The 24,673-nt window shown below is 43.6% G+C and overlaps 1 protein-coding gene across 1 annotated transcript; it reads left to right on the top strand.

Moving 5' to 3' along the window:
• LOC311107636 (palmitoyltransferase ZDHHC5-B-like) lies at positions 1-24,631 on the top strand. Its single transcript, XM_084150165.1, has 12 exons — positions 1-83; positions 14,124-15,525; positions 15,620-15,741; positions 15,821-15,978; positions 16,158-16,330; positions 16,408-16,510; positions 16,618-16,709; positions 16,928-17,060; positions 17,186-17,294; positions 17,384-17,490; positions 18,899-19,941; positions 20,427-24,631. The coding sequence occupies exons 2-12, from the start codon at positions 15,377-15,379 to the stop codon at positions 20,530-20,532; spliced, it is 2,295 nt and encodes a 764-aa protein (XP_084006291.1). The 5' UTR covers positions 1-83; positions 14,124-15,376; the 3' UTR covers positions 20,533-24,631.
• Positions 24,632-24,673: the final 42 nt, after the last annotated feature.

Here is a 24,673-nt window from a genome sequence, read left to right as displayed (position 1 = left end):
AAACTAGCTAGTAGCCAACTAGCCTCGGGACCCGAAACGCACCCAAATATTAAGTACTTGAAAACATCTGCCCTGGACGTCAGGTATGGCTTGTTTGGTGAACTGCTTTTCCCAATAATATCCAAGTAGCTAATTTAACTGACAGTTTATAGTTGTACTGTCTCAAGCGGTGATCAAACAAACTTGCCCTGTTTTGGCTAACGTTAGCTAGCTAGCTAACGTTAGTGCATTGGATTTTTTGCTGGGGAACAGTTTCACATAGGAACTTCCGAGTTCCCAACGGCTCTCAATGCGTTGTATTAGCCTCTTGTCTTGTCATTTTGTCACATTTGCAGATTTGGACACAAGTACAATGTCTGGATAGCCTAGGTAGCTAGTTACCTAGCATACCCTGCTGAATCCAACGTTAGCTAGTTAGCTGTGTTTAACATCGATGGAGCATGTAATCGAGCAGATTTGATAGAAGCGAGGTACTGGATGTCAGACGCGACGTCACTCACAGTCCGTATGTTTGGAAATCTGATTATGGTCAGGTGTATGGCAATGCTGAAAAAGATGGCTTGCTAGCTAACGTGACAATGGCATGACACTGACAGGAGCAGAGGCAGGGTACTCTGAACAGGGGGATTTCAGGATTAACAGACATTAAAGTAGGGGGGATTTACTGTGTGTGTTGCATGGAGATTATTAGTCGTCTGCTAACAGAGTGGGTCACATACCCTTGTTCATCAACCTTCAGCAGCCTTTCTTTCCCAGATACAGACACGGTCTGTGTAGAGAAGGCAAGGGCTGTTCTGGTGCTAATAACATCTGGGTAGTGTTTACTTTGAATAGATAATATACAGTTTTTTTATTTCTATGTCAGGTGTTGTTGATTGTATCGGTATGTACATTTGTGCACATCTGTCATAGGGGTTGTAGAGTAGTTGGCTAACTAGCTGAGTTGTTGAAGGTTATGGTAGAGGTGTGTTCCAATGCTCAGGCTCCATTATATAGTCCAGCAGATAAGAACAAAATATACTCCAAATAGTGCATTTTATGATAAAATTAGCGAACTTGGTACACTAATACTAGCTACCTTAAGGAACATTTTAAAGATTGGAGGCAGTCTGGGGAAACCTATCAGTCAACCAGGGTGACCATTTTAATAAAATGGCTGCTGTCATTTGGATTTCCTGTTAGAAATAATTCCAAACAATATCAAAATGACTTTGTAACGTTATCTACTTACTAAGTAAACCACACAGATAATATAGACAATACTTCTGACCATAAAGTACTCTTAAGGAAGAAGGATTACTTTATCCTATCCCAGGTATTCCTTAAAGAGGTGGGGTTTCAAGTGTCTCCGGAAGGTGGTGAGTGACTCCGCTGTCCTGGCGTCGTGAGGGAGCTTGTTCCACCATTGGGGTGCCAGAGCAGCGAACAGTTTTGACTGGGCTGAGCGGGAACTGTGCTTCCGTAGAGGTAGGGGGGCTAGCAGGCCAGAGGTGGATGAACGTAGTGCCCTCGTTTGGGTGTAGGGACTGATCAGAGCCTGAAGGTACGGAGGTGCCGTTCCCCTCACAGCTCCGTAGGCAAGCACCATGGTCTTGTAGCAGATGCAAGCTTCAACTGGAAGCCAGTGGAGTGTGCGGAGGAGCGGGGTGACGTGAAAGAACTTGGGAAGGTTGAACACCAGACGGGCTGCGGCATTCTGGATGAGTTGTAGGGGTTTAATGGCACAGGCAGGGAGCCCAGCCAACAGCGAGTTGCAGTAATCCAGACGGGAGATGACAAGTGCCTGGATTAGGACCTGTGCCGTGTATTTAACCTTATAGAAACAGAAAGGGGGCATTGCACATTTTTTAAAATTATTATTTGTTTTACTTCTGTGGTAAACCTGTGCAAACATGAAACATAAACAAAGGTATATGAGTTAAATAAATATGCAGTAACATTTTATACAAAAATATTTAAAGTAGTCAGGATGTAAACCTTTCCCTGCCAAATATAAGAAGTGCAGTCTTTTTTCAGCATAACACCAGTCATTATGAATTCAAGTTGCAAACCTTTTCAAATTAACTTCAAGCATTAACCAGACAGTCTGTATGTTTCTCAGTTCAGCATGTAACAATTCACTGCCTCCCTCTTCACAAGTTCCGTGCCAGGAACACCAGCCTATTGACCGTTTCTGGCTTCAAAGTTGCCCTGTGGCATATGACCACATTGCCCCCAGTGCTAAATGCTCTCTCAGAGGGCGAACTTGTTGCAGGAATGCATAAGTATTTCTTTGTCAGACAACTCAATTGTGGGAAGTTGGATGCGTGAACTCTCCACCACTCCAAAGGATCAGCCTGCTGTCATCATCAGAGTGTAGCTCTTGCTCTATGACCTGTCTCTGGGTTCTTAAGGCAGGTGCACTATTGGTTTTCTTAAAGAAGCTCCCAAGGCTCCTATTGGACTTCTTTGCTGATTGTGGAGCAGTGGCAGCTTCTTTCTCTCTCTCTCACTCTGGTCCTCTTCAAAAGAGAAGTCTCCCACGGCTGTGTTCCCTACCAGGAGGGCTTCTGTCTCAGAGGCAGCTCTCACCTTCACCAGCTACTCAGTGGTCATGTAGGTGGTCTTGAACCTTGGGTCCAGAAAGGTAGCCATGGTGAGCAGCTCATTTGTTTCAGGGTAAGTGTATTTGTCATTCACGTAATTGAGGATCCTCATCTTAATCTCTCCGGTCAGTTTGGCTTCGCCCTCATTTGATTTCAGAACCTCCGTCTTGAACAAATGGAGGACCGGCTTCAGATGGGACACACTCACGTATGTCTCTCCTGACAGGGCATCTGTGAAATCCTGGAGGGGCTTAAGTGCTGTCGTGATAGATTCAAAGACCTCAATGTCTTGCCAGGAGGGTGCAAGGTGAAGTGTTTTTTTTTGTCTGCTGCCAGGATTTGTGTGATGGCCTTTTCCTGCTCCAGGACTCTTTCCATCATCTGCAGTCGAGATCCCCGCCTTGTCAGGGATTCCGTGATGAGCTTGTGGAGGGGCAGGCTCAGTTTATCCTGTGCACTTGTCAGGACCTTCTGCTTCTTCCAACTAGAGGAAAATGTGCTGACCACTTTCTTGCACACTCCTGTGGCCCGGGAAACCCGAGGTTCGTTTTGGACACTCCTCTCTGCAAAATAAAAAGGTGAAAAATAGTTACATATGAATCACAATTATTCAATAGAAATAACATAGCATCTGCTGTAATTACAACAATTTACAGCATGGACACTGGATATGATTACAAATTTAATCCATCTATAGATTTACAAACAACTGTTGTGATTAAGAGAGCTATGTTGCTTTAGAAAACGGGATTATTTATTGGGTAGGCTGTTATTGAAAGAGAGGATAGATTCATATATTGAAACCATAGCCTAATGTATCAATTATAAATAAAAGCAATGTAATCCATGTAATGTTTGGATATTGCACACATTTCCAAATTACAAATATTCTAGATTTGCATAGCTGTATATATCCGGTTTAACGTATAAGAAGGATCAGGCAGTGTAGTCAGCTCTAACTTTAAACAGAGGAGATAAGGAATACAACAGTTATTGTGCATTTTATGTTGTTGTTTTTAAGTGACGTTATATTTCTACCTAGCTCTATGTGTTTTGGACGTTGAAACTTACCAATAGCAATGTGTAGCCTGTATCCGAAACACCCTAGTCTTGTCCATTTGTTCAGCTCCAATGCTTTGACCATGTTCGATCCGCTGTCTGTAGTCATACATACTTGACGCGACTCTTTCAAGCCCCAGGATGAAAGTGCCTCCCTCGGCCCAGCTGCAATTATTTATCCGGTGTGGTCGTCTGGGAAATAAGAGGTCTGAAGGCATTTGCTTTGCAGCTTCCAGTTGTCGTCAATGTAATGAATCGTGAGGCTATTTTATGGCTATGTGGCCGGCTTGACCATAAGTCGGCAGTGGTAGAGTAGAATGCAGCGTTACGGACTTCGTTGGCAACTCTGTCCCGACATTCTGTGTAGAGTTCTGGCAGACATATTTTGCTGAAGTATTTACGGCTCGGGGTCTCGTATCTTGGGTCTAGAGTTCGAATCAACTTTCTGAAACCGTCTTTCTCCACAGTTTCAATAGGTTCCATGTCTTTCGCTATGTGATACGTAATTGCACACGTTATCTCATTCCTCTTCTTGTCATAACTAACGAATGATGCCTTGAGTGACAGCTGAGTGCGGGTCTGGCTTGATGATGTCTTGGGACTTGCTTCGCTGCTCTAGGGGTTTGTTGCACGCATTCTGGTATTCTTCATATTCGCGCACATGCAGGGTTTTCAGGTGGTGAAAAAGATTGCTGGTGTTTCCACCTTTGGCTAGCACAATGCGTCGACACACAGTACTGTTTGTTGGTCGAGGTCGGATATCTTAAAGCCAAACCAGTTCCAAACGACAGAGACCCCCTTTTTTCGAACCAATTCTTCCTCGTCCTGCAAATCAACCTCAATAGCGTTATTTTCCTTGTCTTCAGTTATCCTCGATGCTTGATTTTCTGACACTTTTGCAAACGAAAGGAGTTTACTAAACTAAATGTTTGCTTATTCTGCAGTTGCACGTGCTTGTTTGTTGACTTTGATTGGCAGGCACATTGCGTGTAACGTCCATGCTTCTAGTTTTTTCTTTGCTAAAAAAGGCTATGTTTCTAGTAAAATAAACAATTTGAAGTAGCCCAATAGGCTGTATCACTCGACAGAAAATTTGAACGGAAACCCCCCCGCCTTATTTCATACATTCATTTACAATGATATGCACGATTTGGCAAAATCCATATCATGGCACAACGTCATACCGGTATTCACATTCATACCGGTATACCGCCCACCCCTACCGGCCATATCACATTTTTATTTTGACGTTTCTGAAGTGATATTTGTCTGTACAGGCTAGCATGAGGACAAGAAGTAGCCATCCACAATGAGGTTCAAATGGCCCAAATATGCCATATAGGTGTCCTTTAACATTTTAGTAGAAAAGTGGTGAAAAAGTGTGCCTAATCACTGTTTTTGTCAATGTTTTCATGGCTAGTTCCAATTTTTTACATATAAACACTCTCTAAAGTTATATGGGTGTTTTCTGAAGTCTACAGATTGCAATGACGTATAACATGATATTATGTCGTGTCAATTTTAAGAAATGTGATAAGGAACCTGCCTTGTACACCTCATAACATTTTACATTTTAGTCAATTTTTAGCAGACACTTTTATCCAGAGCGACTTACAGTAGTGAGTGCATACATTTGAATAATTTTTTCGTACTGGTCCTCTGTGGGAATCAAACCCACAACCCTGGCGGCGCCCATGCTCTACCAACTGAGCTACGTGGTACTCAAAATAAATCAAATGTTATTTGTCACATGCTTCGTAAACAACAGGTGTAGTTTAACAGTGAAATGCTTACTTACGGGTCCTTTTCCAACAATGCAGAGTTAAAGATAAAATAGAAATAGTGACACAAGGAATAAATCAAATCAAATACAATGCTATTGGTCGCATTACTTGCGTACACATATTTTGCAGATGTTCTCGCATGTGCAGCGAAATGCTTATGTGTCTAGCTCCAACAAATAATATAAAATAAATAAACAGTGCAGTGAGAAACACAAATCCCAGACATTCTGGAATGTAAATATACAGTGGGGAGAACAAGTATTTGATACACTGCCGATTTTGCAGGTTTTCCTACTTACAAAGCATGTAGAGGTCTGTAATTTTATCATAGGTACACTTCAACTGTGAGAGACGGAATCTAAAACAAAAATCCAGAAAATCACACTGTATGATTTTTAAGTAATTAATTTGCATTTTATTGCATGACATAAGTATTTGATACATCAGAAAAGCAGAACTTAATATTTGGTACAGAAACCTCTGTTTGCAATTACAGAGATCATACGTTTCCTGTAGGTCTTGACCAGGTTTGCACACACTGCAGCAGGGTTTTTGGCCCACTCCTCCATACAGACCTTCTCCAGATCCTTCAGGTTTCGGGGCTGTCGCTGGGCAATACGGACTTTCAGCTCCCTCCAAAGATGTTCTATTGGGTTCAGGTCTGGAGACTGGCTAGGCCACTCCAGGACCTTGAGATGCATCTTACGGAGCCACTCCTTAGTTGCCCTGGCTGTGTGTTTCGGGTCGTTGTCATGCTGGAAGACCCAGCCACGACCCATCTTCAATGCTCTTACTGAGGGAAGGAGGTTGTTGGCCAAGATCTCGCGATACATGGCCCCATCCATCCTCCCCTCAATACGGTGCAGTCGTCCTGTCCCCTTTGCAGCAAAGCATCCCCAGAGAATGATGTTTCCACCTCCATGCTTCACGGTTGGGATGGTGTTCTTGGGGTTGTACTCATCCTTCTTCTTCCTCCAAACACGGCGAGTGGAGTTTAGACCAAAAAGCTCTATTTTTGTCTCATCAGACCACATGACCTTCTCCCATTCCTCCTCTGGATCATCCAGATGGTCATTGGCAAACTTCAGACGGGCCTGGACATGCGCTGGCTTGAGCAGGGGGACCTTGCATGCGCTGCAGGATTTTAATCCATGACGGCGTAGTGTGTTACTAATGGTTTTCTTTGAGACTGTGGTCCCAGCTCTCTTCAGGTCATTGACCAGGTCCTGCCGTGTAGTTCTGGGCTGATCCCTCACCTTCCTCATGATCATTGATGCCCCACGAGGTGAGATCTTGCATGGAGCCCCAGACAGAGGGTGATTGACCATCATCTTGAACTTCTTCCATTTTCTAATAATTGCGCCAACAGTTGTCCTTCTCACCAAGCTGCTTGCCTATTGTCCTGTAGCCCATCCCAGCCTTGTGCAGGTCTACAATTTTATCCCTGATGTCCTTACACAGCTCTCTGGTCTTGGCCATTGTGGAGAGGTTGGAGTCTGTTTGATTGAGTGTGTGGACAGGTGTCTTTTATACAGGTAATGAGTTCAAACAGGTGCAGTTAATACAGGTAATGAGTGGAGAACAGGAGCTCTTCTTAAAGAAAAACTAACAGGTCTGTGAGAGCCGGAATTCTTACTGGTTGGTAGGTGATCAAATACTTATGTCATGCAATAAAATGCAAATTAATTACTTAAAAATCATACAATGTGATTTTCTGGATTTTTGTTTTAGATTCCGTCTCTCACAGTTAAAGTGTACCTATGATAAAAATTACAGACCTCTACATGCTTTGTAAGTAGGAAAACCTGCAAAATCGGCAGTGTATCAAATACTTGTTCTCCCCACTGTATGTGTATATAATGGTGTGTATAGACATTGTGGACAGTATATGAATAGAAAAGTTGTGTACAGCAGTAGTTCTATAGGATGAGCCTTGACTAGAATACAGTATATGCATATAGGCTAATACATATGTAATACAGTATGAAGTGGGTAAAACAATGTAATTCTTTTTCAATTAAAATACACAGTGAATAACGAGTAAAAATAACATGGCTATATACAGGGAGTACCAGTACTGAGTCGATGTGCAGGGGTACAAGGTAATTGAGGTAGCTACAGTGCATTCGGAAAGTATTCAGACCCCTTCACTTTTTCCACATTTTGTTACGTTACAGCCTTATTCTAAAATGGATGACATTGTTTTTAACCCCTCATTAATCTACACACACTACCCCATAATTACAAATAAAAAACAGGTTTTTAGATATTTTTGCAAATGTATAAAACAAATAAAAAAAATACATTTACATAAGTATTCGGACCCTTTACTCAGTACGTTGGTGAAGCACCTTTTGGCAGCGATTACAGCATTGAGTCTTCTTGGGTATGATGCTACAAGCTTGGCACGCCTGTATTTGTGGAGGTTTCCCCTTATTCTCTGCAGATCCTCTCAAGCTGTCAGGTTGGATGGGGAGTGTCACTGCACAGCTATTTTTAGGTCTCTCCAGAGATGTTATATCGGGTTCAAGTCCAGGCTCTGGCTGGGCAACTCAAGGACATTCAGAGACTTGTCCCGAAGCCACTCATGCTTTGTCTTGGCTGTGTGCTTAGGGTCTTTGTCCTGTTGGAAGGTGAACCTTCAGCCCAATCTGAGGTCCTGAGCGTTCGGAGCATGTTTTCATCAATGATCTTTCTGTACTTTGCTCCGTTCATCTTTCCCTCGATCCTGACTAGTCTCCCAGTCCCTGCCGCTGAAAAACATCCACACAGCATGATGCTGCCACCACCATGCTTCACCGTAGGGATGGTGTCAGGTTTCCTCTAGACGTGACGCTTGTCATTCAGGCTTCCCTGACCAAGGCCCTTCTCCCCCGATTGCTCAGTTTGGCCGGGCGGCCAGCTCTAGGAAGAGTCTTGGTGGTTCCAAACTTCTTCCATTTAAGAATGATGGAGGCCACTGTGTTCTTGGGGACCTTCAATGGTGCAGACATTTTTTGGTACCCTTCCCGAGATCTGTGCCTCGACACAATCCTTTCTCTGAGCTCTACAGACAATTCCTTCGACCTCATGGCTTGGTTTGCTCTGACATGCACTTTCAACTGTGGGACCTTTATGTAGACAGGTGCTTGCCTTTCCAAATCATGTCCAGTCAATTGAATTTACCACAGGTAAAAAGTTTGGACACACCTACTCATTCAAGGGGTTTTCTTTATTTTTACTATTTTTCACTTTGTAGAATAATAGTGAAGACATCAACTATCAACACATCGAATCATGTAGTAAACAAAAAATGTTAAACAAATCATAATATATTTTATATTTGAGACAGCTTTGCACTCTCTTGGAATTCTCTCAATCAGCTTCACCTGGAATGCTTTTCCAACAGTCTTGAAGGAGTTCCCACATATGCTGAGCACTTGTTGGCTGCTTTTCCTTCACTCTGCGGTCCAACTCATCCCAAACCATCTCAATTGGGTTGAGGTCGGGGGATTGTGGAGGCCAGGTCATCTGATGCAGCACTCAGTCACTCTCCTTCTTGGTAAAATAGCCCTTACACAGCCTGGAGGTGTGTTGGGTCATTGTCCTGTTGATAAACAAATGATATAATGGCATATCACTGTAGAATGCTGTGGCAGCCATGCTGGTTAAGTGTGCCTTGAATTCGAAATAAATCAGACAGTATCACCAGAAAAGCACCCCCACACCATAACACCTCCTCCTCCATGCTTTACAGTGGGGGATACACATGCAGAGATCATCCGTTCACCCACACCGCGTCTCACAAAGACACAGCGGTTGAAACCAAAAATCTCAAATTTGGACTCCAGACCAAAGGACAAATTTCCAACGGTCTAATGTCCATTGCTCGTGTTTCTTGGCCCAAGCAGGTCTCTTCTTCTTATTGGTGTCCTTTTTAGTAGTGGTTTCTGTGCAGCAATTCGACCATGAAGGCCTGATTCATGCCATCTCCTCTGAACAGTCGATGTTGATGTGTCTGTTACTTGAACTCTGTGAAGCATTTATTTGGGCTGCAATTTCTGAGGCTGGTAACTCTAATGAACTTATCCTCTGCAGCAGAGGTAACTCTGGGTCTTCCATTCCTGTGGCGGTCATGAGAGCCAGTTTCATCATAGAGCTTGATGGTTTTTGCGACTGCACTTAAAACTTTCAAAGTTCTTGAAAATTTCAGGATTGACTGACCTTGATGTCTTAAAGTAATGATGGACTGTCCTTTCTCTTTGCTTATTTGAGCTGTTCTTGCCATAATATGGACTTAGCCCTATTTGGTAAAAGACCATCTTCTGTATACCCCCCCTAACTTGTCACAACACAACAGATTGGCTCAAACGCATTAAGAAGGAAAGAAATTCCACAAATTGACTTTTTAAGAATGCACACATGTTAATTGAAATGCATTCCAGGTGACTACCTCATGAAGCTGGTTGAGAGAATGCCAAGAGTGTGCAAAGTTGTCAAGGCAAAGGGTGGCTATTTGAAGAATCTCAAATATAAAATATATTTTGATTTAACACTTTGTTGGTTACTACATGATTCCATATGTGTTATTTCATAGTTTTTTGTCTTCACTATTATTCTACAATATAGAAAATAGTAAAAAATCAAGAAAAACCCTTGAATGAGTAGGTGTGTCCAAACTTTTGACTGGTACTGTATATCAATGCAATCCATAGACTTCAGGGAACGCCACGTGATTGTAGTGTTTACATGTAAACTATGCCTATTGGAACTAGCCATTAAAACATTGAGAAAACAAACAGTGATTTGTCACACTTTTTCGACACTTCTAGTAAAACTTTAAAGGATACGTGTATATATGGCATGTTTGGGCCATTTTATTGCGTTTTCCAGACCCTCTTTAAACATTTTAATGATGTCCAATATGGTCTCATGCAGCTGGTGGGGTGGCCATATTGGAAATGGCGGTCGGCCAAAAATACTTCTTTAGATATTCCCTAGCTGTGTTTAAAAATTTGGTGGCTCTATAAAAGTCCACAATTTCTTTGCGTAGGCGCTGGACTATGGTCAAAATTACCTCAATATGACCCCCATGAAGGTCAGAATTATTGTCTATATTGTCTGTGGGGTTTAGTTAGTGGGTAGATAACATTACAAAGTCATTTTTAATTAGGGCTGTCCCCGACTAAAATAAATCTTGGTCGAGAGTCATCTGTTCTTTCGACCAATCGATTTGGTTAAAATGTGTATTTTTCCATATATAGACATAGCCTATGTGTTTTAATCAAATCAACTATATGCACAGCTTGTCTGATGCTTTAAGTGCACTGTTTGATGAAATAATGAAGACACATGACTAGAGGGAGTCCGACCGCAATTGATTTGTTTGTGCTCAGACTTGGTGTGCTGTGTTAATAAAAATGATAGCAAGTGACTGTGTGACTAGCACCCGTTGTCTCTCTCTCCTCCATGCTGCAGCGACCACTACAGAACTTCGACAGTGTTTATTGCGCTGTCCATGTTGCTGAAGCTGCAACATAATTACAGCCATTTCTGACTGAAAAGTTATTTGTTTAGTAATAACTCCCTCAACCCTAGCTCTCTTTTAAGTGACATGTATGCATTGCATGCACGTGATCAATAGGGCCTGGCCTATAGCATATCATAATCACATCAATAAATTGGTTATAACACACTCTGAACAGCAAAATGGATGCAGAGGACGTGACCAATAAACTCAAAACGGGGGAATGTTTACTAGTTGCTCAGGAGCTAAAGGGGAATGATGTGTGGAATAAATTTGACAAGTTGTGGAAAATACTGGAGATAAAAAAAAAAGAAGGTAAGGAGCAAGCGCTGCGTCATAATATAAATAATAATAATATGCCATTTAGCAGACGCTTTTATCCAAAGCGACTTACAGTCATGCGTGCATACATTTTTGTGTATGGGTGGTCCCGGGGATCGAACCCACTACCTTGGCATTTAAAGCGCCGTGCTCTACCAGCTGAGCTACAGAGGACCATGTGTGCCAAACAGGTGCTGTTAGATTACAATAAAACATTTCTGACCGTTTGGAATAATGTAAACAACACTAAATAAATTATAAGCCTACCAGAGAGTCTGTTGTAATGTGTTTTTGTAAAGCCTTTATTACAGCAAAGACTAAACAGTCACATTCATTCGTGAATGCAATTTCTGAAATGGAAGAGTTTATTTATTGTATATGCTAATTATTCAAGGGTCGCTTTATTTTATAATGAAAATGCTTGATTGCGTTTCAAATCATGAGTGACTCATATGCAGTGTGATGACATACAGTGCTATGAAAAAGTATTTGCCCCCTTTCTAATTTTCTCTACTTTTGCATATTTGTGATACTGAATGTTATCAGATCTTCAACCAAAACCTAATATTAGATGAAGGGAACATAAGTGAACAAATAACACAATAATAACATATTTATTTCATAAACAAAGTTATGCAACACCAAATTCCCCTGTGTGAAAAAGTAATTGCCCCCTTACACTCAATAACTGGGTGTGCCACCTTTAGCTGCAATGACTCCAACCAAATGCTTCCTGTAGTTGTTGATCAGTCTCTCACGTCGCTGTGGAGGAATTTTGGCCCACTCTTCCATGCAGAACTGCTTTAACTCAGTGACGTGTGGGTTTTCAAGCATGAACTGCTCGGTTCAAGTCCTGCCACAACATCTCAATTGGGATTAGGTCTGGACTTTGACTAGGCCATTCCAAAACTTCCAATTTGTTGCTTTTTAGCAATTTTCATGTATACTTGATTGTGTGTTTTGGATCATTGTCTTGCTGCGCTTCAGCTTCAGCTCACAGACGGATGGTCTGACATTCTCCTGTAGAATTCTCTGATACAGAGCAGATTTCATGGTTCCTTCTATTAAGGCAAGTCGTCCAGGTCCTGAGGCAGCAAAGCAACCCCAAACCATCACACCACCACCACCATGCTTGACCTTTGGTATGATGTTCTTACTGTGGAATGCAGAGTTTGGTTTTCGCCAGGCATTACTGGAACCATGTCGTCCAAAAAGTTATACTTTTGAATCATCTGTCCATAGAACGTTCTTCCAAGAGTCTTGTTGATCATCCAGGTGCTTTTTGGCAAACTTGAGTCAACTCTTTGGACGAGATGGGTCCCATTTATGCCTGGCGAAAACCAAACTCTGCATTCCACAGTAAGAATTAGGGCCTAAAAAACACGCCATTACTAATCAAATCAAATCAAATGTTATTGGCCACTTGCACCGAATACAACAGGTGCAGACATTACAGTGAAATGCTTACTTACAACCCTTAACCAACAGTGCATTTCTTTTTTATAAAAAAGTAAAAATAAAACGACAACAAAAAAGTGTTGAGAAAAAAAGAGCAGAAGTAAAATAACAGTAGGGAGGCTATATATACAGGGGGGTACCGGTGCAGAGTCAATGTGCGGGGGCACCGGCTAGTTGAGGTAGTTGAAGTAATATGTACATGTGGGTAGAGTTAGTGACTATGCATAAATAATTAACAGAGTAGCAGCAGCATAAAAAGATGGGGTGGGAGGGCAGTGCAAATAGTCTGGGTAGCCATGATTAGCTGTTCAGGAGTCTTATGGCTTGGGGGTAGAAGCTGTTGAGAAGTCTATTGGACCTAGACTTGGCACTCCGGTACCGCTTGCCGTGCGGTAGCAGAGAGAACAGTCTATGACTAGGGTGGCTGGAGTCTTTGACAATTTTGAGGGCCTTCCTCTGACACCGCCTGGTATAGAGGTCCTGGATGGCAGGAAGCTTGGCCCCAGTGATGTACTGGGCCGTTCGCACTACCCTCTGTAGTGCCTTGCGGTCGGAGGCCAAGCAGTTGCCATACCAGGCGGTGATGCACCCAGTCAGGATGCTCTCGATGGTGCAGTTGTAGAATTTTTTGAGGATCTGAGGACCCGTGCCAAATCTTTTCAGTCTCCTGAGGGGGAATAGGCTTTGTCGTGCCCTCTTCACGACTGTCTTGGTGTGTTTGGACCATGATAGTTCGTTGGTGATGTGGACACCAAGGAACTTGAAGCTCTCAACCTGTTCCACTACAGACCCGTCGATGAGAATGGGGGCGTGCTCAGTCCTCTTTTTTTTCCTGTAGTCCACAATCATCTCCTTTGTCTTGGTCACGTTGAGGGAGAGGTTGTTATCCTGGCACCACACGGCCAGGTACTATTGCTCTCTATTACCTAGGATCTGTTTTCAGTGTTTTAATGGAACAGGAGTTTTCCCTCAGGTGTTACATGAGATCTGTGTGGATAAGAGGGCTCTGTTATGAATACCATTGTGTGTGTGTGAGAGAGAGAGTGCAAGAGAGGTTGTGTTTGTGTGTAAGAAGGAAAGATACGCTTTTAGACACCCTTTTCCTGGTTAGTCATTGTTGTGAAATGAAGATGGAGTAGAGTTGACAAAATGGTCAGGTTTCAACACAACCTGCCACTCCCTAGACATACACAATTCTGCTCCGGCTTGCAACAACTAGCCATGTAAAGAACATATTATTGTCATACCTTGCAACACTACTAGCTTTTTCATGGCTGCATTTGTGTTAGTGATGGTGTGAGGTTTTGTGTGTGTGTGTAATTACTAATGGTTTAAGTTTGTGGTGTTGTTTAATGTTATTGATGTAATCTAGTAGTTGTGTAACATGCTTTCCGTTTCTTTCTGTTTCAGGGGGTGCCATCTTAGACAACAACAGTGTGTGACAGAACACTGGAGCGTGTGCAAATAAATAGAGGGAGGGAGAGAAAGAAGTGGACCTGCAGTTGTCGGAGTGGCTTATTCTTCTTTCTGTGTGGCTCCATTTCAAAGGCATCATGGGAAAAGAGGCGTGTCTACGGCGAAACCGTGGCGACACAGATTTGGGCTTTGTTTGTGATGAATTGATTTTACCTGCACTGTCACAAAGACTGAAACAAATGGCTAGATAAACAGCTAATTGGTCCAGTTGACCCAACGAGACTGATCTCACCGCTCTCTCATACTGACAGAGTACTGAAATAGTGGATAAAACATTTGAAATAGCTTTTGTGTACACGTTTTAACGTTTGAAAAAGCTGCAAGTGGACTTGGAATTTTGCTGGGCAGCTTTAAGACTCTGCCACAGGATATAGAGCCTGGAACTCTCTCCTTTGCAAGCATTCTGTCACACTTTTCTCTATCACACAAACTCACAAACACACATTCAGTGCCTAGATACACCTTTTATAAGACCAGAGTTCAGTCGATGGTCACTGCTCTGCTAGAGAACCCTGTTCTGCTGTTTTTATAGGATGTTCTGTTACTACCTCCTAATTTCCACCCCCCTTTTCCTCACATTTCCTTTACAAGAGAGTTTGTAAATAAACTCTTAACACTCAAGCACAGAGTAATAGCTGATGAGTATTGATAGTTTTCGATGCCTGTGGAGGATTGGTTTGTTGTCTCACCAGGTCAGAAAGTGGTTGTTAAAGCAGTTAATTGTGTGTGCGCTTGTGGGTCTTTGTTGCACTAGACAGGAGAGATTTTCTTGAGTTTTATTTATATTGTTGAACCAAATAAGGTTACATGAAAGCCATACAGAAATATTTATAAAAGTTGCATTATTTTTGTATCATAATATGGTATAGTTTTTAAAAGATGTATAAAATGTATATAATCTATATATACCTGCAAAGATCTACACACATGCAAACAAAGGTGTAGACTTTACTATAAAGTCATTATATTCGTTTTTAAGTGGTTTTATTGGCTGAAGTGCAAATAACTGGCTAGCTTTCTGTAAGATGTTTCTCCCAAATGGCTGCTTTGTGTAATATTACTAGTGCTGGTACCTAAGACCATCATGCCCCCTTATCCCATACGGACGCTGAGGTCTTCCCTCTGACCCTTCCACCACCCTTCTACCTCTCTCTCTCTCTCTCTCTCTCCCTCCCTCCCTCCCTCTGATGCCGGGGTTTAGTAGTGGGGGGCTAGGGGGGGAAGTGGGTGGCCCCGCCTCTTCTTCTCCCCGCCGGTTCCACCCCAGTCGCTATGTACCCGTCTCTGCGGCAACCACCTTCCTGGTCGCCTCCACCACACTCTTCTTCTGCTTCACGTGAGTAAGACACACACACACACACACACACACACACTAGATTCCATGTTATATCTCTGTATCTTTCTCTCCCCCCATCCCTCTCTCCCTCCAGGTGTCCGTGGTTGTCAGAGCATGTCTCCTCCGTCATTCCCATCTATAACGCTGTGGTCTTCCTCTTCACCTTCGCCAACTTCTGCATGGCCACCTTTATGGACCCAGGGGTCTTTCCCAGAGGTAAGGAGAGTGTGTTAAAGATAAATGACTTAGGTGTGAAAAAGGTGTTTCAGTGTGTAAGTTGTGTGTGTGTTCACAGCGGATGAGGATGAGGATAAAGAGGATGATTTCCGCGCTCCGCTCTATAAGACAGTGGATATCAAGGGCATTCAGGTCCGGATGAAGTGGTGTTCAAGCTGCCGCTTCTACAGACCGCCCCGCTGCTCACACTGCTCTGTGTGTGACAACTGTGTGGAGGTAAACACACACTTCTCCAGACTGCCACCCTGCTCACACTACACGTGGTATGACAGGTGACAACTGTGTTGTAACACGTTGTCGGAAGCAGCAATAGAAATATCAAAGAAACATCAGTTATTAAATTTTTTCTCTGTTGACCCTTTTACACGCCGTTTGACCTGTGTGTGACCTGGCAGGACTTTGACCACCACTGTCCGTGGGTGAACAACTGTATTGGGCGCAGAAACTACCGTCACTTCTTTCTGTTCCTGTTGTCGCTGACGATCCACATCATGGGTGTGTTCGGCTTCGGCCTGCTCTACGTCCTCCACCACCAGCACCAGCTGGACAGGGTTCACTCCGCTGTCACGTATCCTTATAGACACACACACACACACACACACACTTGTTGCTCTGGTTTTGGTGTCCTTGACTGTGTGTTCCCAGTATGGCTACAATGTGTGTTGCTGGCCTCTTCTTCATCCCAGTAGCAGGTCTTACTGGTTTCCACATGGTACTGGTAGCTCGGGGTAGGACCACTAACGAGCAGGTACGCCTGTCTATCTGGGTGTGGGTCTTAGTGTGTTTTCCTCTGAGATGACTGACATGATCCGGATTATCTAAAAATAGACCATCTCTCTCTCTCTCTCTCTCTAGGTCACAGGGAAGTTTAGGGGCGGAGTTAACCCTTTCACCAATGGCTGTCTGAGGAACATCTCACACGTGCTCTGTAGCGCTCAGGCTCCCAGGTTAGCGACCGTCTCTCCTTCATGCCTCCTCTTTTCTTCTGCTGTTGCAGCTTATGGTTGAACAAGACCCTCAGGGGAACTCAGTGTAGCCTGTGTTATGGTGGTTAACTAAGTAATATATCTAACAATTGATGTGTGTAATGTAGTATAAAGTTGGTGTATGTTTCAGTGGAACGTTTCAGGGAAGTCATTCATGTGTGTTTTGCTATCTCTGTCAGGTATGTGGAGCGGTGGCGGGGCAAACAGACAGCGGAGGTGCAGCCTCCCTTCCTCCGCCCTCCTCTCTCCTCCGCCCAGCTAGAAGCCAAAGTCCTGGACAACGGCATCCAGAACGACTGCCACAGCACCAGGGTACACACACACACACACACACACACACACACACACACACACACACACACACACACAGATATAAAATAAACTCATAGCTGTCTCTCATGTGTATGAAATGTCTTGTCCCTTCCTGTCCCTGTCAGTCTAAGAGCAGTTTAGAGCAGATGGAGAGCCAGTCAGCTGATGCAGAGCCTCCACCTCCTCCCAAACCGGAGCTCCGCTACCCTGGCCTGCCCCGCGCTGACACCGAGGGTGAGCAGTGAACACACACAAGCACTCACGAATCCCACCCAGACGACGCTGTCTAGTTTTTAACGCTGTTGTTTTTTTCCTCCAATCAGAGAGCAGCTTGCTGTCTGAAGGTCCGCCCACTCCCTCTATGTACAAGTACCGGCCGGCCTATAGCAGCCCACAGAGGAACCACACCGCTCTGACACACCCAAACAAGGTACGCACGCATGCACACACATACATACACATGCATACATTCCCCTCCGTATTAGGGCTGTGATGATACCAGTATCGCAATATTTTTTTACATGCCAATAATGTTTTGTTTCCTTGCCATGATATTAACGAGTATCGCAATACTGGTATCGTCCTGGCTGTACTCCGTATGTATTTGGACGGTGAAGCTAAAATGTTACATTTGGCTCTATACTCCAGCATTTGGGATTTGCATTATTTATTTTTTTATCATGTGAAGTGGCAGTACAAAATGTCACCTATTTATTTGAGGGTATGTTCATACATAACTGTTTTACCGTTTAGAAATGAAAGCACTTTATTCACCATTCACTTGCTATTAGGCAAAGCATAATCTGAAACAGAACCAAAACAAGCTGCAAATGCATCCAACTAATTTGTAAAGTCACAAGCTTGATGTAGGCATTGTGTGCAGGGAATATGGGACTAAATATTACACTTTAGACTACTTTAATACATTATAAGTGAATTTTGTCCAAATACTTATGACATCTTAAAATGGGGGACTAGATATAAAGTGCTTTCATTTCTAAATGGTCAAACAGATATGTACGAAAATACCATCAAATACAAGTTCTGTACTGTCGCCTCATATGAAACATTTGTTCTCAAATCCAAAATGCTGGAGTATAGACAAATGTAACATTTTAGCTACACTGTCCAAATACATATGGAGGGGAGTGTATACATGTTTCTTACGCAGTGCCGACCTTTAACATTTGAGATGACAGCCACCGTGAGATCCCTTCCCTGAGACATAGCTACTGCTTTAGTTTATAATCTCATACTAAACACAGGGTCAAATCAGTTGATAGATCAGCTATAGAAGGTTAGGTGGGATTAAGCCTAGGGCATCCAGGTGGGACTAGCAGAGACCCCTCTCTGAGGACCTGGCTTTTCTTCTTTCCTTTGTGCTTAACTCCATCCCCCTCTTTCTTTTACTCTGAATTGATCACTCAGTGGCCATCGGTTGATCAGTAAGTCTCAGTGTCGTGTGTTCGTTTATGTCTGTAAAAAGGTGTATCCTTGTGACTTTACTTCCCCCCGACTCTGCATTTACTTGAATGCCTGTATTTTTATAGATTTCTATGTTTCTGTTGTGGTGCTAATGTTATTTTGCAAGGTTGGTGTTCTTGGTAATGTGATGCCCCAGTAGACCTCCATCCTCCCCTGCTGGCTCTCTGTAGAAACGGTGTTCTGTAGAAACGTCTATGTTGTCTTCTGTTGAGGAATGTCTCCTCAAAGTAATCCCTTTGTAACATACGTTCCCATCCTCCTTCACTCTCTTCATTTTACCTTCACTACCTCTTTCTGCTCTTCTCTCCTATTCTTATCTTCTCCTCCTCTCTCGCTCTTTCTTCTCTCTCCAGATGATTCGTGGGGACAGTCTGGACTCTCCCTCCATCCTCCAGTCGAGTTGCCAGCCCAGCTATCGGTCTGAGCCCAGCACCCTGGATGGGGGGTCGATAATAGGTGTGGGGGCGCGTAGAGGGGGAGGGGAGAAGGGCGAGGGCCCCGGGGTAACCAGTGGGACAGGTGGGGGCGTCTTGGGGGGCATCTCCGAGTACTCCCTAGGGGGGCGGTCGTACACTTCCTACCCCTCCTCTCTGGTCTTGTCCACCGGTGACTCCCTCTCCTCCAGCATGCGCTCTGCCCACACACACCACAATACTCTGGGCACGCTCCAATCAGAGGGCACCACCGACACCAGCTACAAGAGCCTGGCCAATCAGACACCTCGGAACGGCAGCCTGTCCTACGACAGCCTGCTGACACCGTCCGAGAGCCCAGAGTTTGAATCGGCCGCTCATGAGCTGTCCCCCCAGAAGCCCCACGCCACCGCAGCGTTTCCCCTGGCAACGATGACCTCCTCGCTGCCCGGGGTTGGGGATGCGCCCCTGCAGGGGTACACCTCGCCCTTCCTCTCTGCACAGATGGCCCAGCAGAGGGAGGGCCAGCTGCTCCAGGGCTCTGCCTCTTTCTCCTCCCCCCACAGGGCGTACCTCCGCGCCATCAGCCCGCCCCCGCCGACTCCTTCCCCACACGCTGCCCACCCCGAGACACTGCACCTCCTCCACCAGGACACCAGACACCCACACCTCCTCCACCAGGACACCAGACACCCACACCTCCTCCACCAGGACACCAGACACCCACACCTCCTCCACCAGGACCCCAGACACCCACACCTCAGAGCCTCCTCCTCTCGCCCCCTTCCTCCCGTCTCTGAACAGCCCTCCCCCCGTGCCCGTGCCCGTTCCCCTGAGCCCCCTGTGTCCCCTCCACCCCGAGGCCCCTCCCTGGGTCAGTCCCTCTCCTACACCCGAGAGGCAGGGCTCCAGCACAAGGCCCGGCCAATGGGAGGAGGTGGTTTGTCGGGAGGGGGCGGAATTGGAGGGACACAGGCTCCACAGTGAGTAGAGATCTGAGCCGCAAGCCTGGTACTCTTCCTCTTCCTCCCTGATTTATCTATGTGAGCCCTCCTCTTCCTCCCTGATCAGTGTGAGTCTTTTCCTCCTCTAGATATCAGTGAGTGTTTATGCTGGAGTGTGTTTTTAATGTGTATAAGAACTATGCTCAGGTATAACTGTAGTAGGATGTATATCTGTGTTTGAAGTTTGTCGACTTCATATAGAGGCAAGTATGTGTTTAGGTGTGAAACAGAGGTGATTGTGTTTGTTAGCACGAGCAGTTTAGCATGCTACTGTTTTCTCACTCCTGTCTGTTCTGTACCCTTTTCCTCCCCTCTAATGAGCCTTCTACTCTTGTAACCTTATCATAAGTCTTGTTATTACAGTATATGTTTTATCAGATCTACTCACCTCCTCTCTCACTCCCTCTGCCACCCCTATCTGCATCCTTAACCCCCTCCCCTTTTCCTGCCGGCTATCCAATTAGATCCACCTCTCGCCCAGGCTTTGCCAATCACAGCACATCCAAACCAGGGGGCGGGGTGAAAAAGGTGACTGGCGTCGGAGGGACAACCTATGAGATATCGGTTTGAGTGACAGACGTCCGCCCCGGCCAATGATAGAAAGAAGATTGTTCCACTGGACAGATTCCAATTTTCTTACTCTGACGGACTTCAAGATGGATATTCACTAAAATGCACCCACACAATGAATGGACTATACTCTCCTCTTGGTCAATATGGAGTTGGATAGTGGAATAGAAGTGTGTTGGCTCACTGGAACTTCAATGACCTTCGTATCCTTATAATGCCACTGGCCATCTTTATATAGAATGGCAACTGAAGTGGAACTCAATGTTGATCAGTGTTGGAATGGGACAACCTTACCTCGGCCTCTCTGTGAGCCATAGACTGTATAACATGAACGTTATTATGACTGCTGGGTACTAAACTCTCTCTATAACACTTATATAAAAATATGATTTGTTTTGGTACATTAGCACATGGAGAATTTATGCGATAAAATATAATCCTGGATGTAAGTAGGGCTTTTTAACCAATCAGTATGGAGCCTGAGAGGGAGTGTATGGACTGGTGACCAATTGTGGCACTCCGTGGTTCGAGACTTCCTGCCCCATCATATGGATGGACCAATCACAATGGATCACCACTCCACAGTAGTGACTAATTAATTAGTCTGCAGTGATTTTTCAAAGACCGTGCAGAGATGATGCCTCAACCCCTACAAACAATTTAATTTTAGTTTTATAAATAAAGCTTTTGTTTTTTAATTGTTTTATATAAATGTCTAAAAAATATTTACGAATTATTGGGTCAGCTGGTCAGATGATGAAGATATCGGGTTTTTTTGTTGCTTTGTGACAAACTGTTAATTTGAGTGAGTTAGACTGGTCGCTTGTTTTGATTGATGGCTGCTTCAGCCAGTCATCAATCTCGCTGGAATTCTCATCCAAAGTGATTGATGATCCTCTCTGACGGACAGCTGAAGTGACCTATCACTGAGGATGTTGAAAGCCACAAAGAGAATTGAAATTCTGATCATAAATACAGCACAAGCCTCTTTGTGGAATGTACACTAGAAATGTTTATTATTGATACATTATTCAAATTCTCTGTTTGTAGCTTTAAATGATTGTCCTTTTCATGTTCGCAATGTTTTCTGGCAATCAAATGCTAGAAAAACCTTATAAAGATGTCCAGCCAAATGGGTTTAGGGTGGGAGGGGCTTATTTATTTTACCAGACAGGAAAACCTTTGCGCTCTTAACACAATTCCAAACCGATCTCTACGTCCTAGAGTTGGATGAAGTTGCCCCTACATAATGGGGCTTTTTGCCCCTAATGGTTAAGGTTAGGACTAGGGAGGGTAAGATTAACCTAGATCTGTTCTCAGAAGGGTAATTTATAACCCAGAGCCCACATCCCTGTCATAGTGCCTTGTCCTTAGATTCTAATGTACTTGGACAATTCCAACAAATCAAATTCTGGGGAGTGGTTCTATTTTCTAGGATAATATGGTGTAAATCTAGATATTCTGTAGTAACGTCTGATTGTTAATGTATGATATGTCTAGGGGATGTGAGGGGGAGTGGATGAAGGGGTTGGTTTGAAATTGAGGACTGTTTTGATCGGTTTTTGCCTTGAGACCATTTGTAGTCAAACTAAGCATTTTATTTTACACTATTTCTTACGACTACAGCCAGATAAAAATGTTATATTTTAGTTTGTTTTGTAGATATTCTGGCTTCTTGATTTTCTTTGTTATTTTGAATCTCTTTAAGGTACAGTTAACATTTTGCCCACAAATAGGTTTAGGAAGGCATGGTCAGAAACACAATGAGGTATGTCAGGAGTGTGTGGGTGAGAGGTGGTGGTATGTTTATGTTTAATCCAAACCTACGAGAGTTGCAATGTCAAAGCTAGCTGAATGTAGCACATTTTATTTTCTGACGCATCTGAAGCACACAAACTAGGCTATCCTACCAACCAATCATACAGCAGCATGGCCAGTCAGTGTATGTATGTATGTATGCATGTACAGTTGAAGTCGGAAGTTTACATACACTTAGGTTGGAGTCATTAAAACTCGTTTTTCAACCACTCCACAAATTTCTTGTTAACAAACTATAGTTTTGGCAAGTCGGTTAGGACATCTACTTTGTGCATGACACAAGTAATTTTTCCAACAATTGTTTAAAGACAGATTATTTCACTTATAATTCACTGTATCACAATTCCAGTGGGTCAGAGGTTTACATACAGTAAGTTGACTGTGCCTTTAAACAGCTTGGAAAATTCCAGAAAATGATGTCATGGCTTTAGAAGCTTCTGATAGGCTAATTGACATCATTTGAATCAATTGGAGGTGTACCTTTGGCTGTATTTCAAGGCCTATCTTCAAACTCAGTACCTCTTTGCTTGACATCATGGGGAAATCAAAAGAAATCAGCCAAGACCTCAGAAAAATTATTGTAGACCTCCACAAGTCTGGTTCATCCTTGGGAGCAATTTCCAAATGCCTGAAGGTACCACGTTCATCTGTACAAACAATAGTATGCAAGTATAAACACCATGGGACCACGCAGCCTTCATACCGCTCAGGAAGGAGATGCGTTCTGTCTCCTAGAGATGAACGTACTTTGGTGCGAAAAGTGCAAATCAATCCCAGAACAACAGCAAAGTACCTTGTGAATATACTGGAGGAAACAGGTACCAAAGTATCTATATCCACAGTAAAACAAGTCCTATATTGACATATCCTGAAAGGCCGCTCGGCAAGGAAGAAACCACTGCTCCAAAACCGCCATAAAAATGCCAGACTACGGTTTGCAACTGCACATGGGGACAAAGATTGTACTTTTTGGAGAAATGTTCTCTGGTCTGATGAAACAAAAATAGAACTGTTTGGCCATAATGACCATTGTTATATTTGGAGGAAAAAGGGGGTTGCTTGCAAGCCGAAGAACACCATCCCAACCGTGAAGAACGGGGGTGGCAGCATCATGCTGTGGAGGTGCTTTGCTGCAGGAGGGACTGGTGCACTTCACAAAATAGATGGTATCAGGAGGAATGAAAATTATGTGGATATATTGAAGCAACATCTCAAGACATCAGTCAGGAAGTTAAAGCTTGGTCGCAAATGGGTCTTCCAAATGGACAATGACCCCAAGCATACTTCCAAAGTTGGGGCAAAATGGCTTAAGGACAACAAAGTCAAGGTATTAGAGTGGCCATCACAAAGCCCTGACCTCAATCCTATAGAAGGTTTGTGGGCAGAACTGAAAAGGCATGTGCAAGCAAGGAGGCCTACAAACCTGACTCAGTTACACCAGCTCTGTCAGGAGGAATGGGCCAAAATTCACTTATTGTGGGAAGCTTGTGGAAGGCTACCCAAAACGTTTGACCCAAGTTAAACAATTTAAAGGCAATGCTACCAAATACTAATTGAGTGTATGTAAACTTCTGACCCACTGGGAATGTGATGAAATAAATAAAAGCTGAAATAAATCATTCTCTCTACTATTATTCTGACATTTTACATTCTTAAAATTAAGTGGTGATTCTAACTGACCTAAGACAGGGAATTTTTACTAGGATTAAATGTCAGGAATTGTGAAAAACTGAGTTTAAATGTATTTGGCTAAGGTGTATGTAAACTTCCGACTTTAGTCCCGTGTAGCTCAGTTGGTAGAGCATGGCGCTTGCAACGCCAGGGTTGTGGGTTTGATTCCCACGGGGGACCAGTATGAAAATGTATGCACTCACTAACTGTAAGTCGCTCTGGATAAGAGCATCTGCTAAATGACATAAAAACGATGTATGCGTCCCCCTCGTCATGAGTATATGTTTATGTGTGTTGTGTTGAAAGTATCCCAGTGTGTGTGTGTGTGTGTGTGAGTGAGAATATCCTTGCCAAATGCACACCTGGTTGATATGTGTGATGACAATAGTTAAGCATCATAATGGCACAAACAGTCAGACATACAGGACTGGAGAAAGTCTGACTGTGTTACTTTGGTGGTGAATAACTGAATATACATTAGTAAATTAGAATAATATTGTTGTAAGCTGTACTGAATGGAAAGAGTGTCACAAATATCTGCAATGATAGTTCCAAAATGGCCTTATGAAGAGGTTTTTAAAGAGGTCTTCTCAGATTAAAAGGTCAACCTGATGGGAAAACGTGTCTGTCTTCAATCAAAAATCAGCCAAGA

The sequence above is a fragment of the Coregonus lavaretus genome (genome assembly GCF_964263955.1).
Source record: "Coregonus lavaretus genome assembly, chromosome: 32".
NCBI lineage: Eukaryota > Metazoa > Chordata > Actinopteri > Salmoniformes > Salmonidae > Coregonus > Coregonus lavaretus.
Note: the sequence above shows the minus strand (reverse complement) of the source record. Positions and strands in the feature narration are given on the sequence as shown.

Bases quoted from the DNA above. Each gene is read 5' to 3' on its own strand.
- LOC311107636 (XM_084150165.1), top strand. From the start codon at position 15,377: ATGCCGGGGTTTAGTAGTGGGGGGCTAGGGGGGGAAGTGGGTGGCCCC. The intron at 17,061-17,185 runs GTACACACACAC...TGTCCCTGTCAG, and splicing joins ACGACTGCCACAGCACCAGG to TCTAAGAGCAGTTTAGAGCA. The intron at 19,942-20,426 runs GTGAGTAGAGAT...CTATCCAATTAG, and splicing joins GGAGGGACACAGGCTCCACA to ATCCACCTCTCGCCCAGGCT.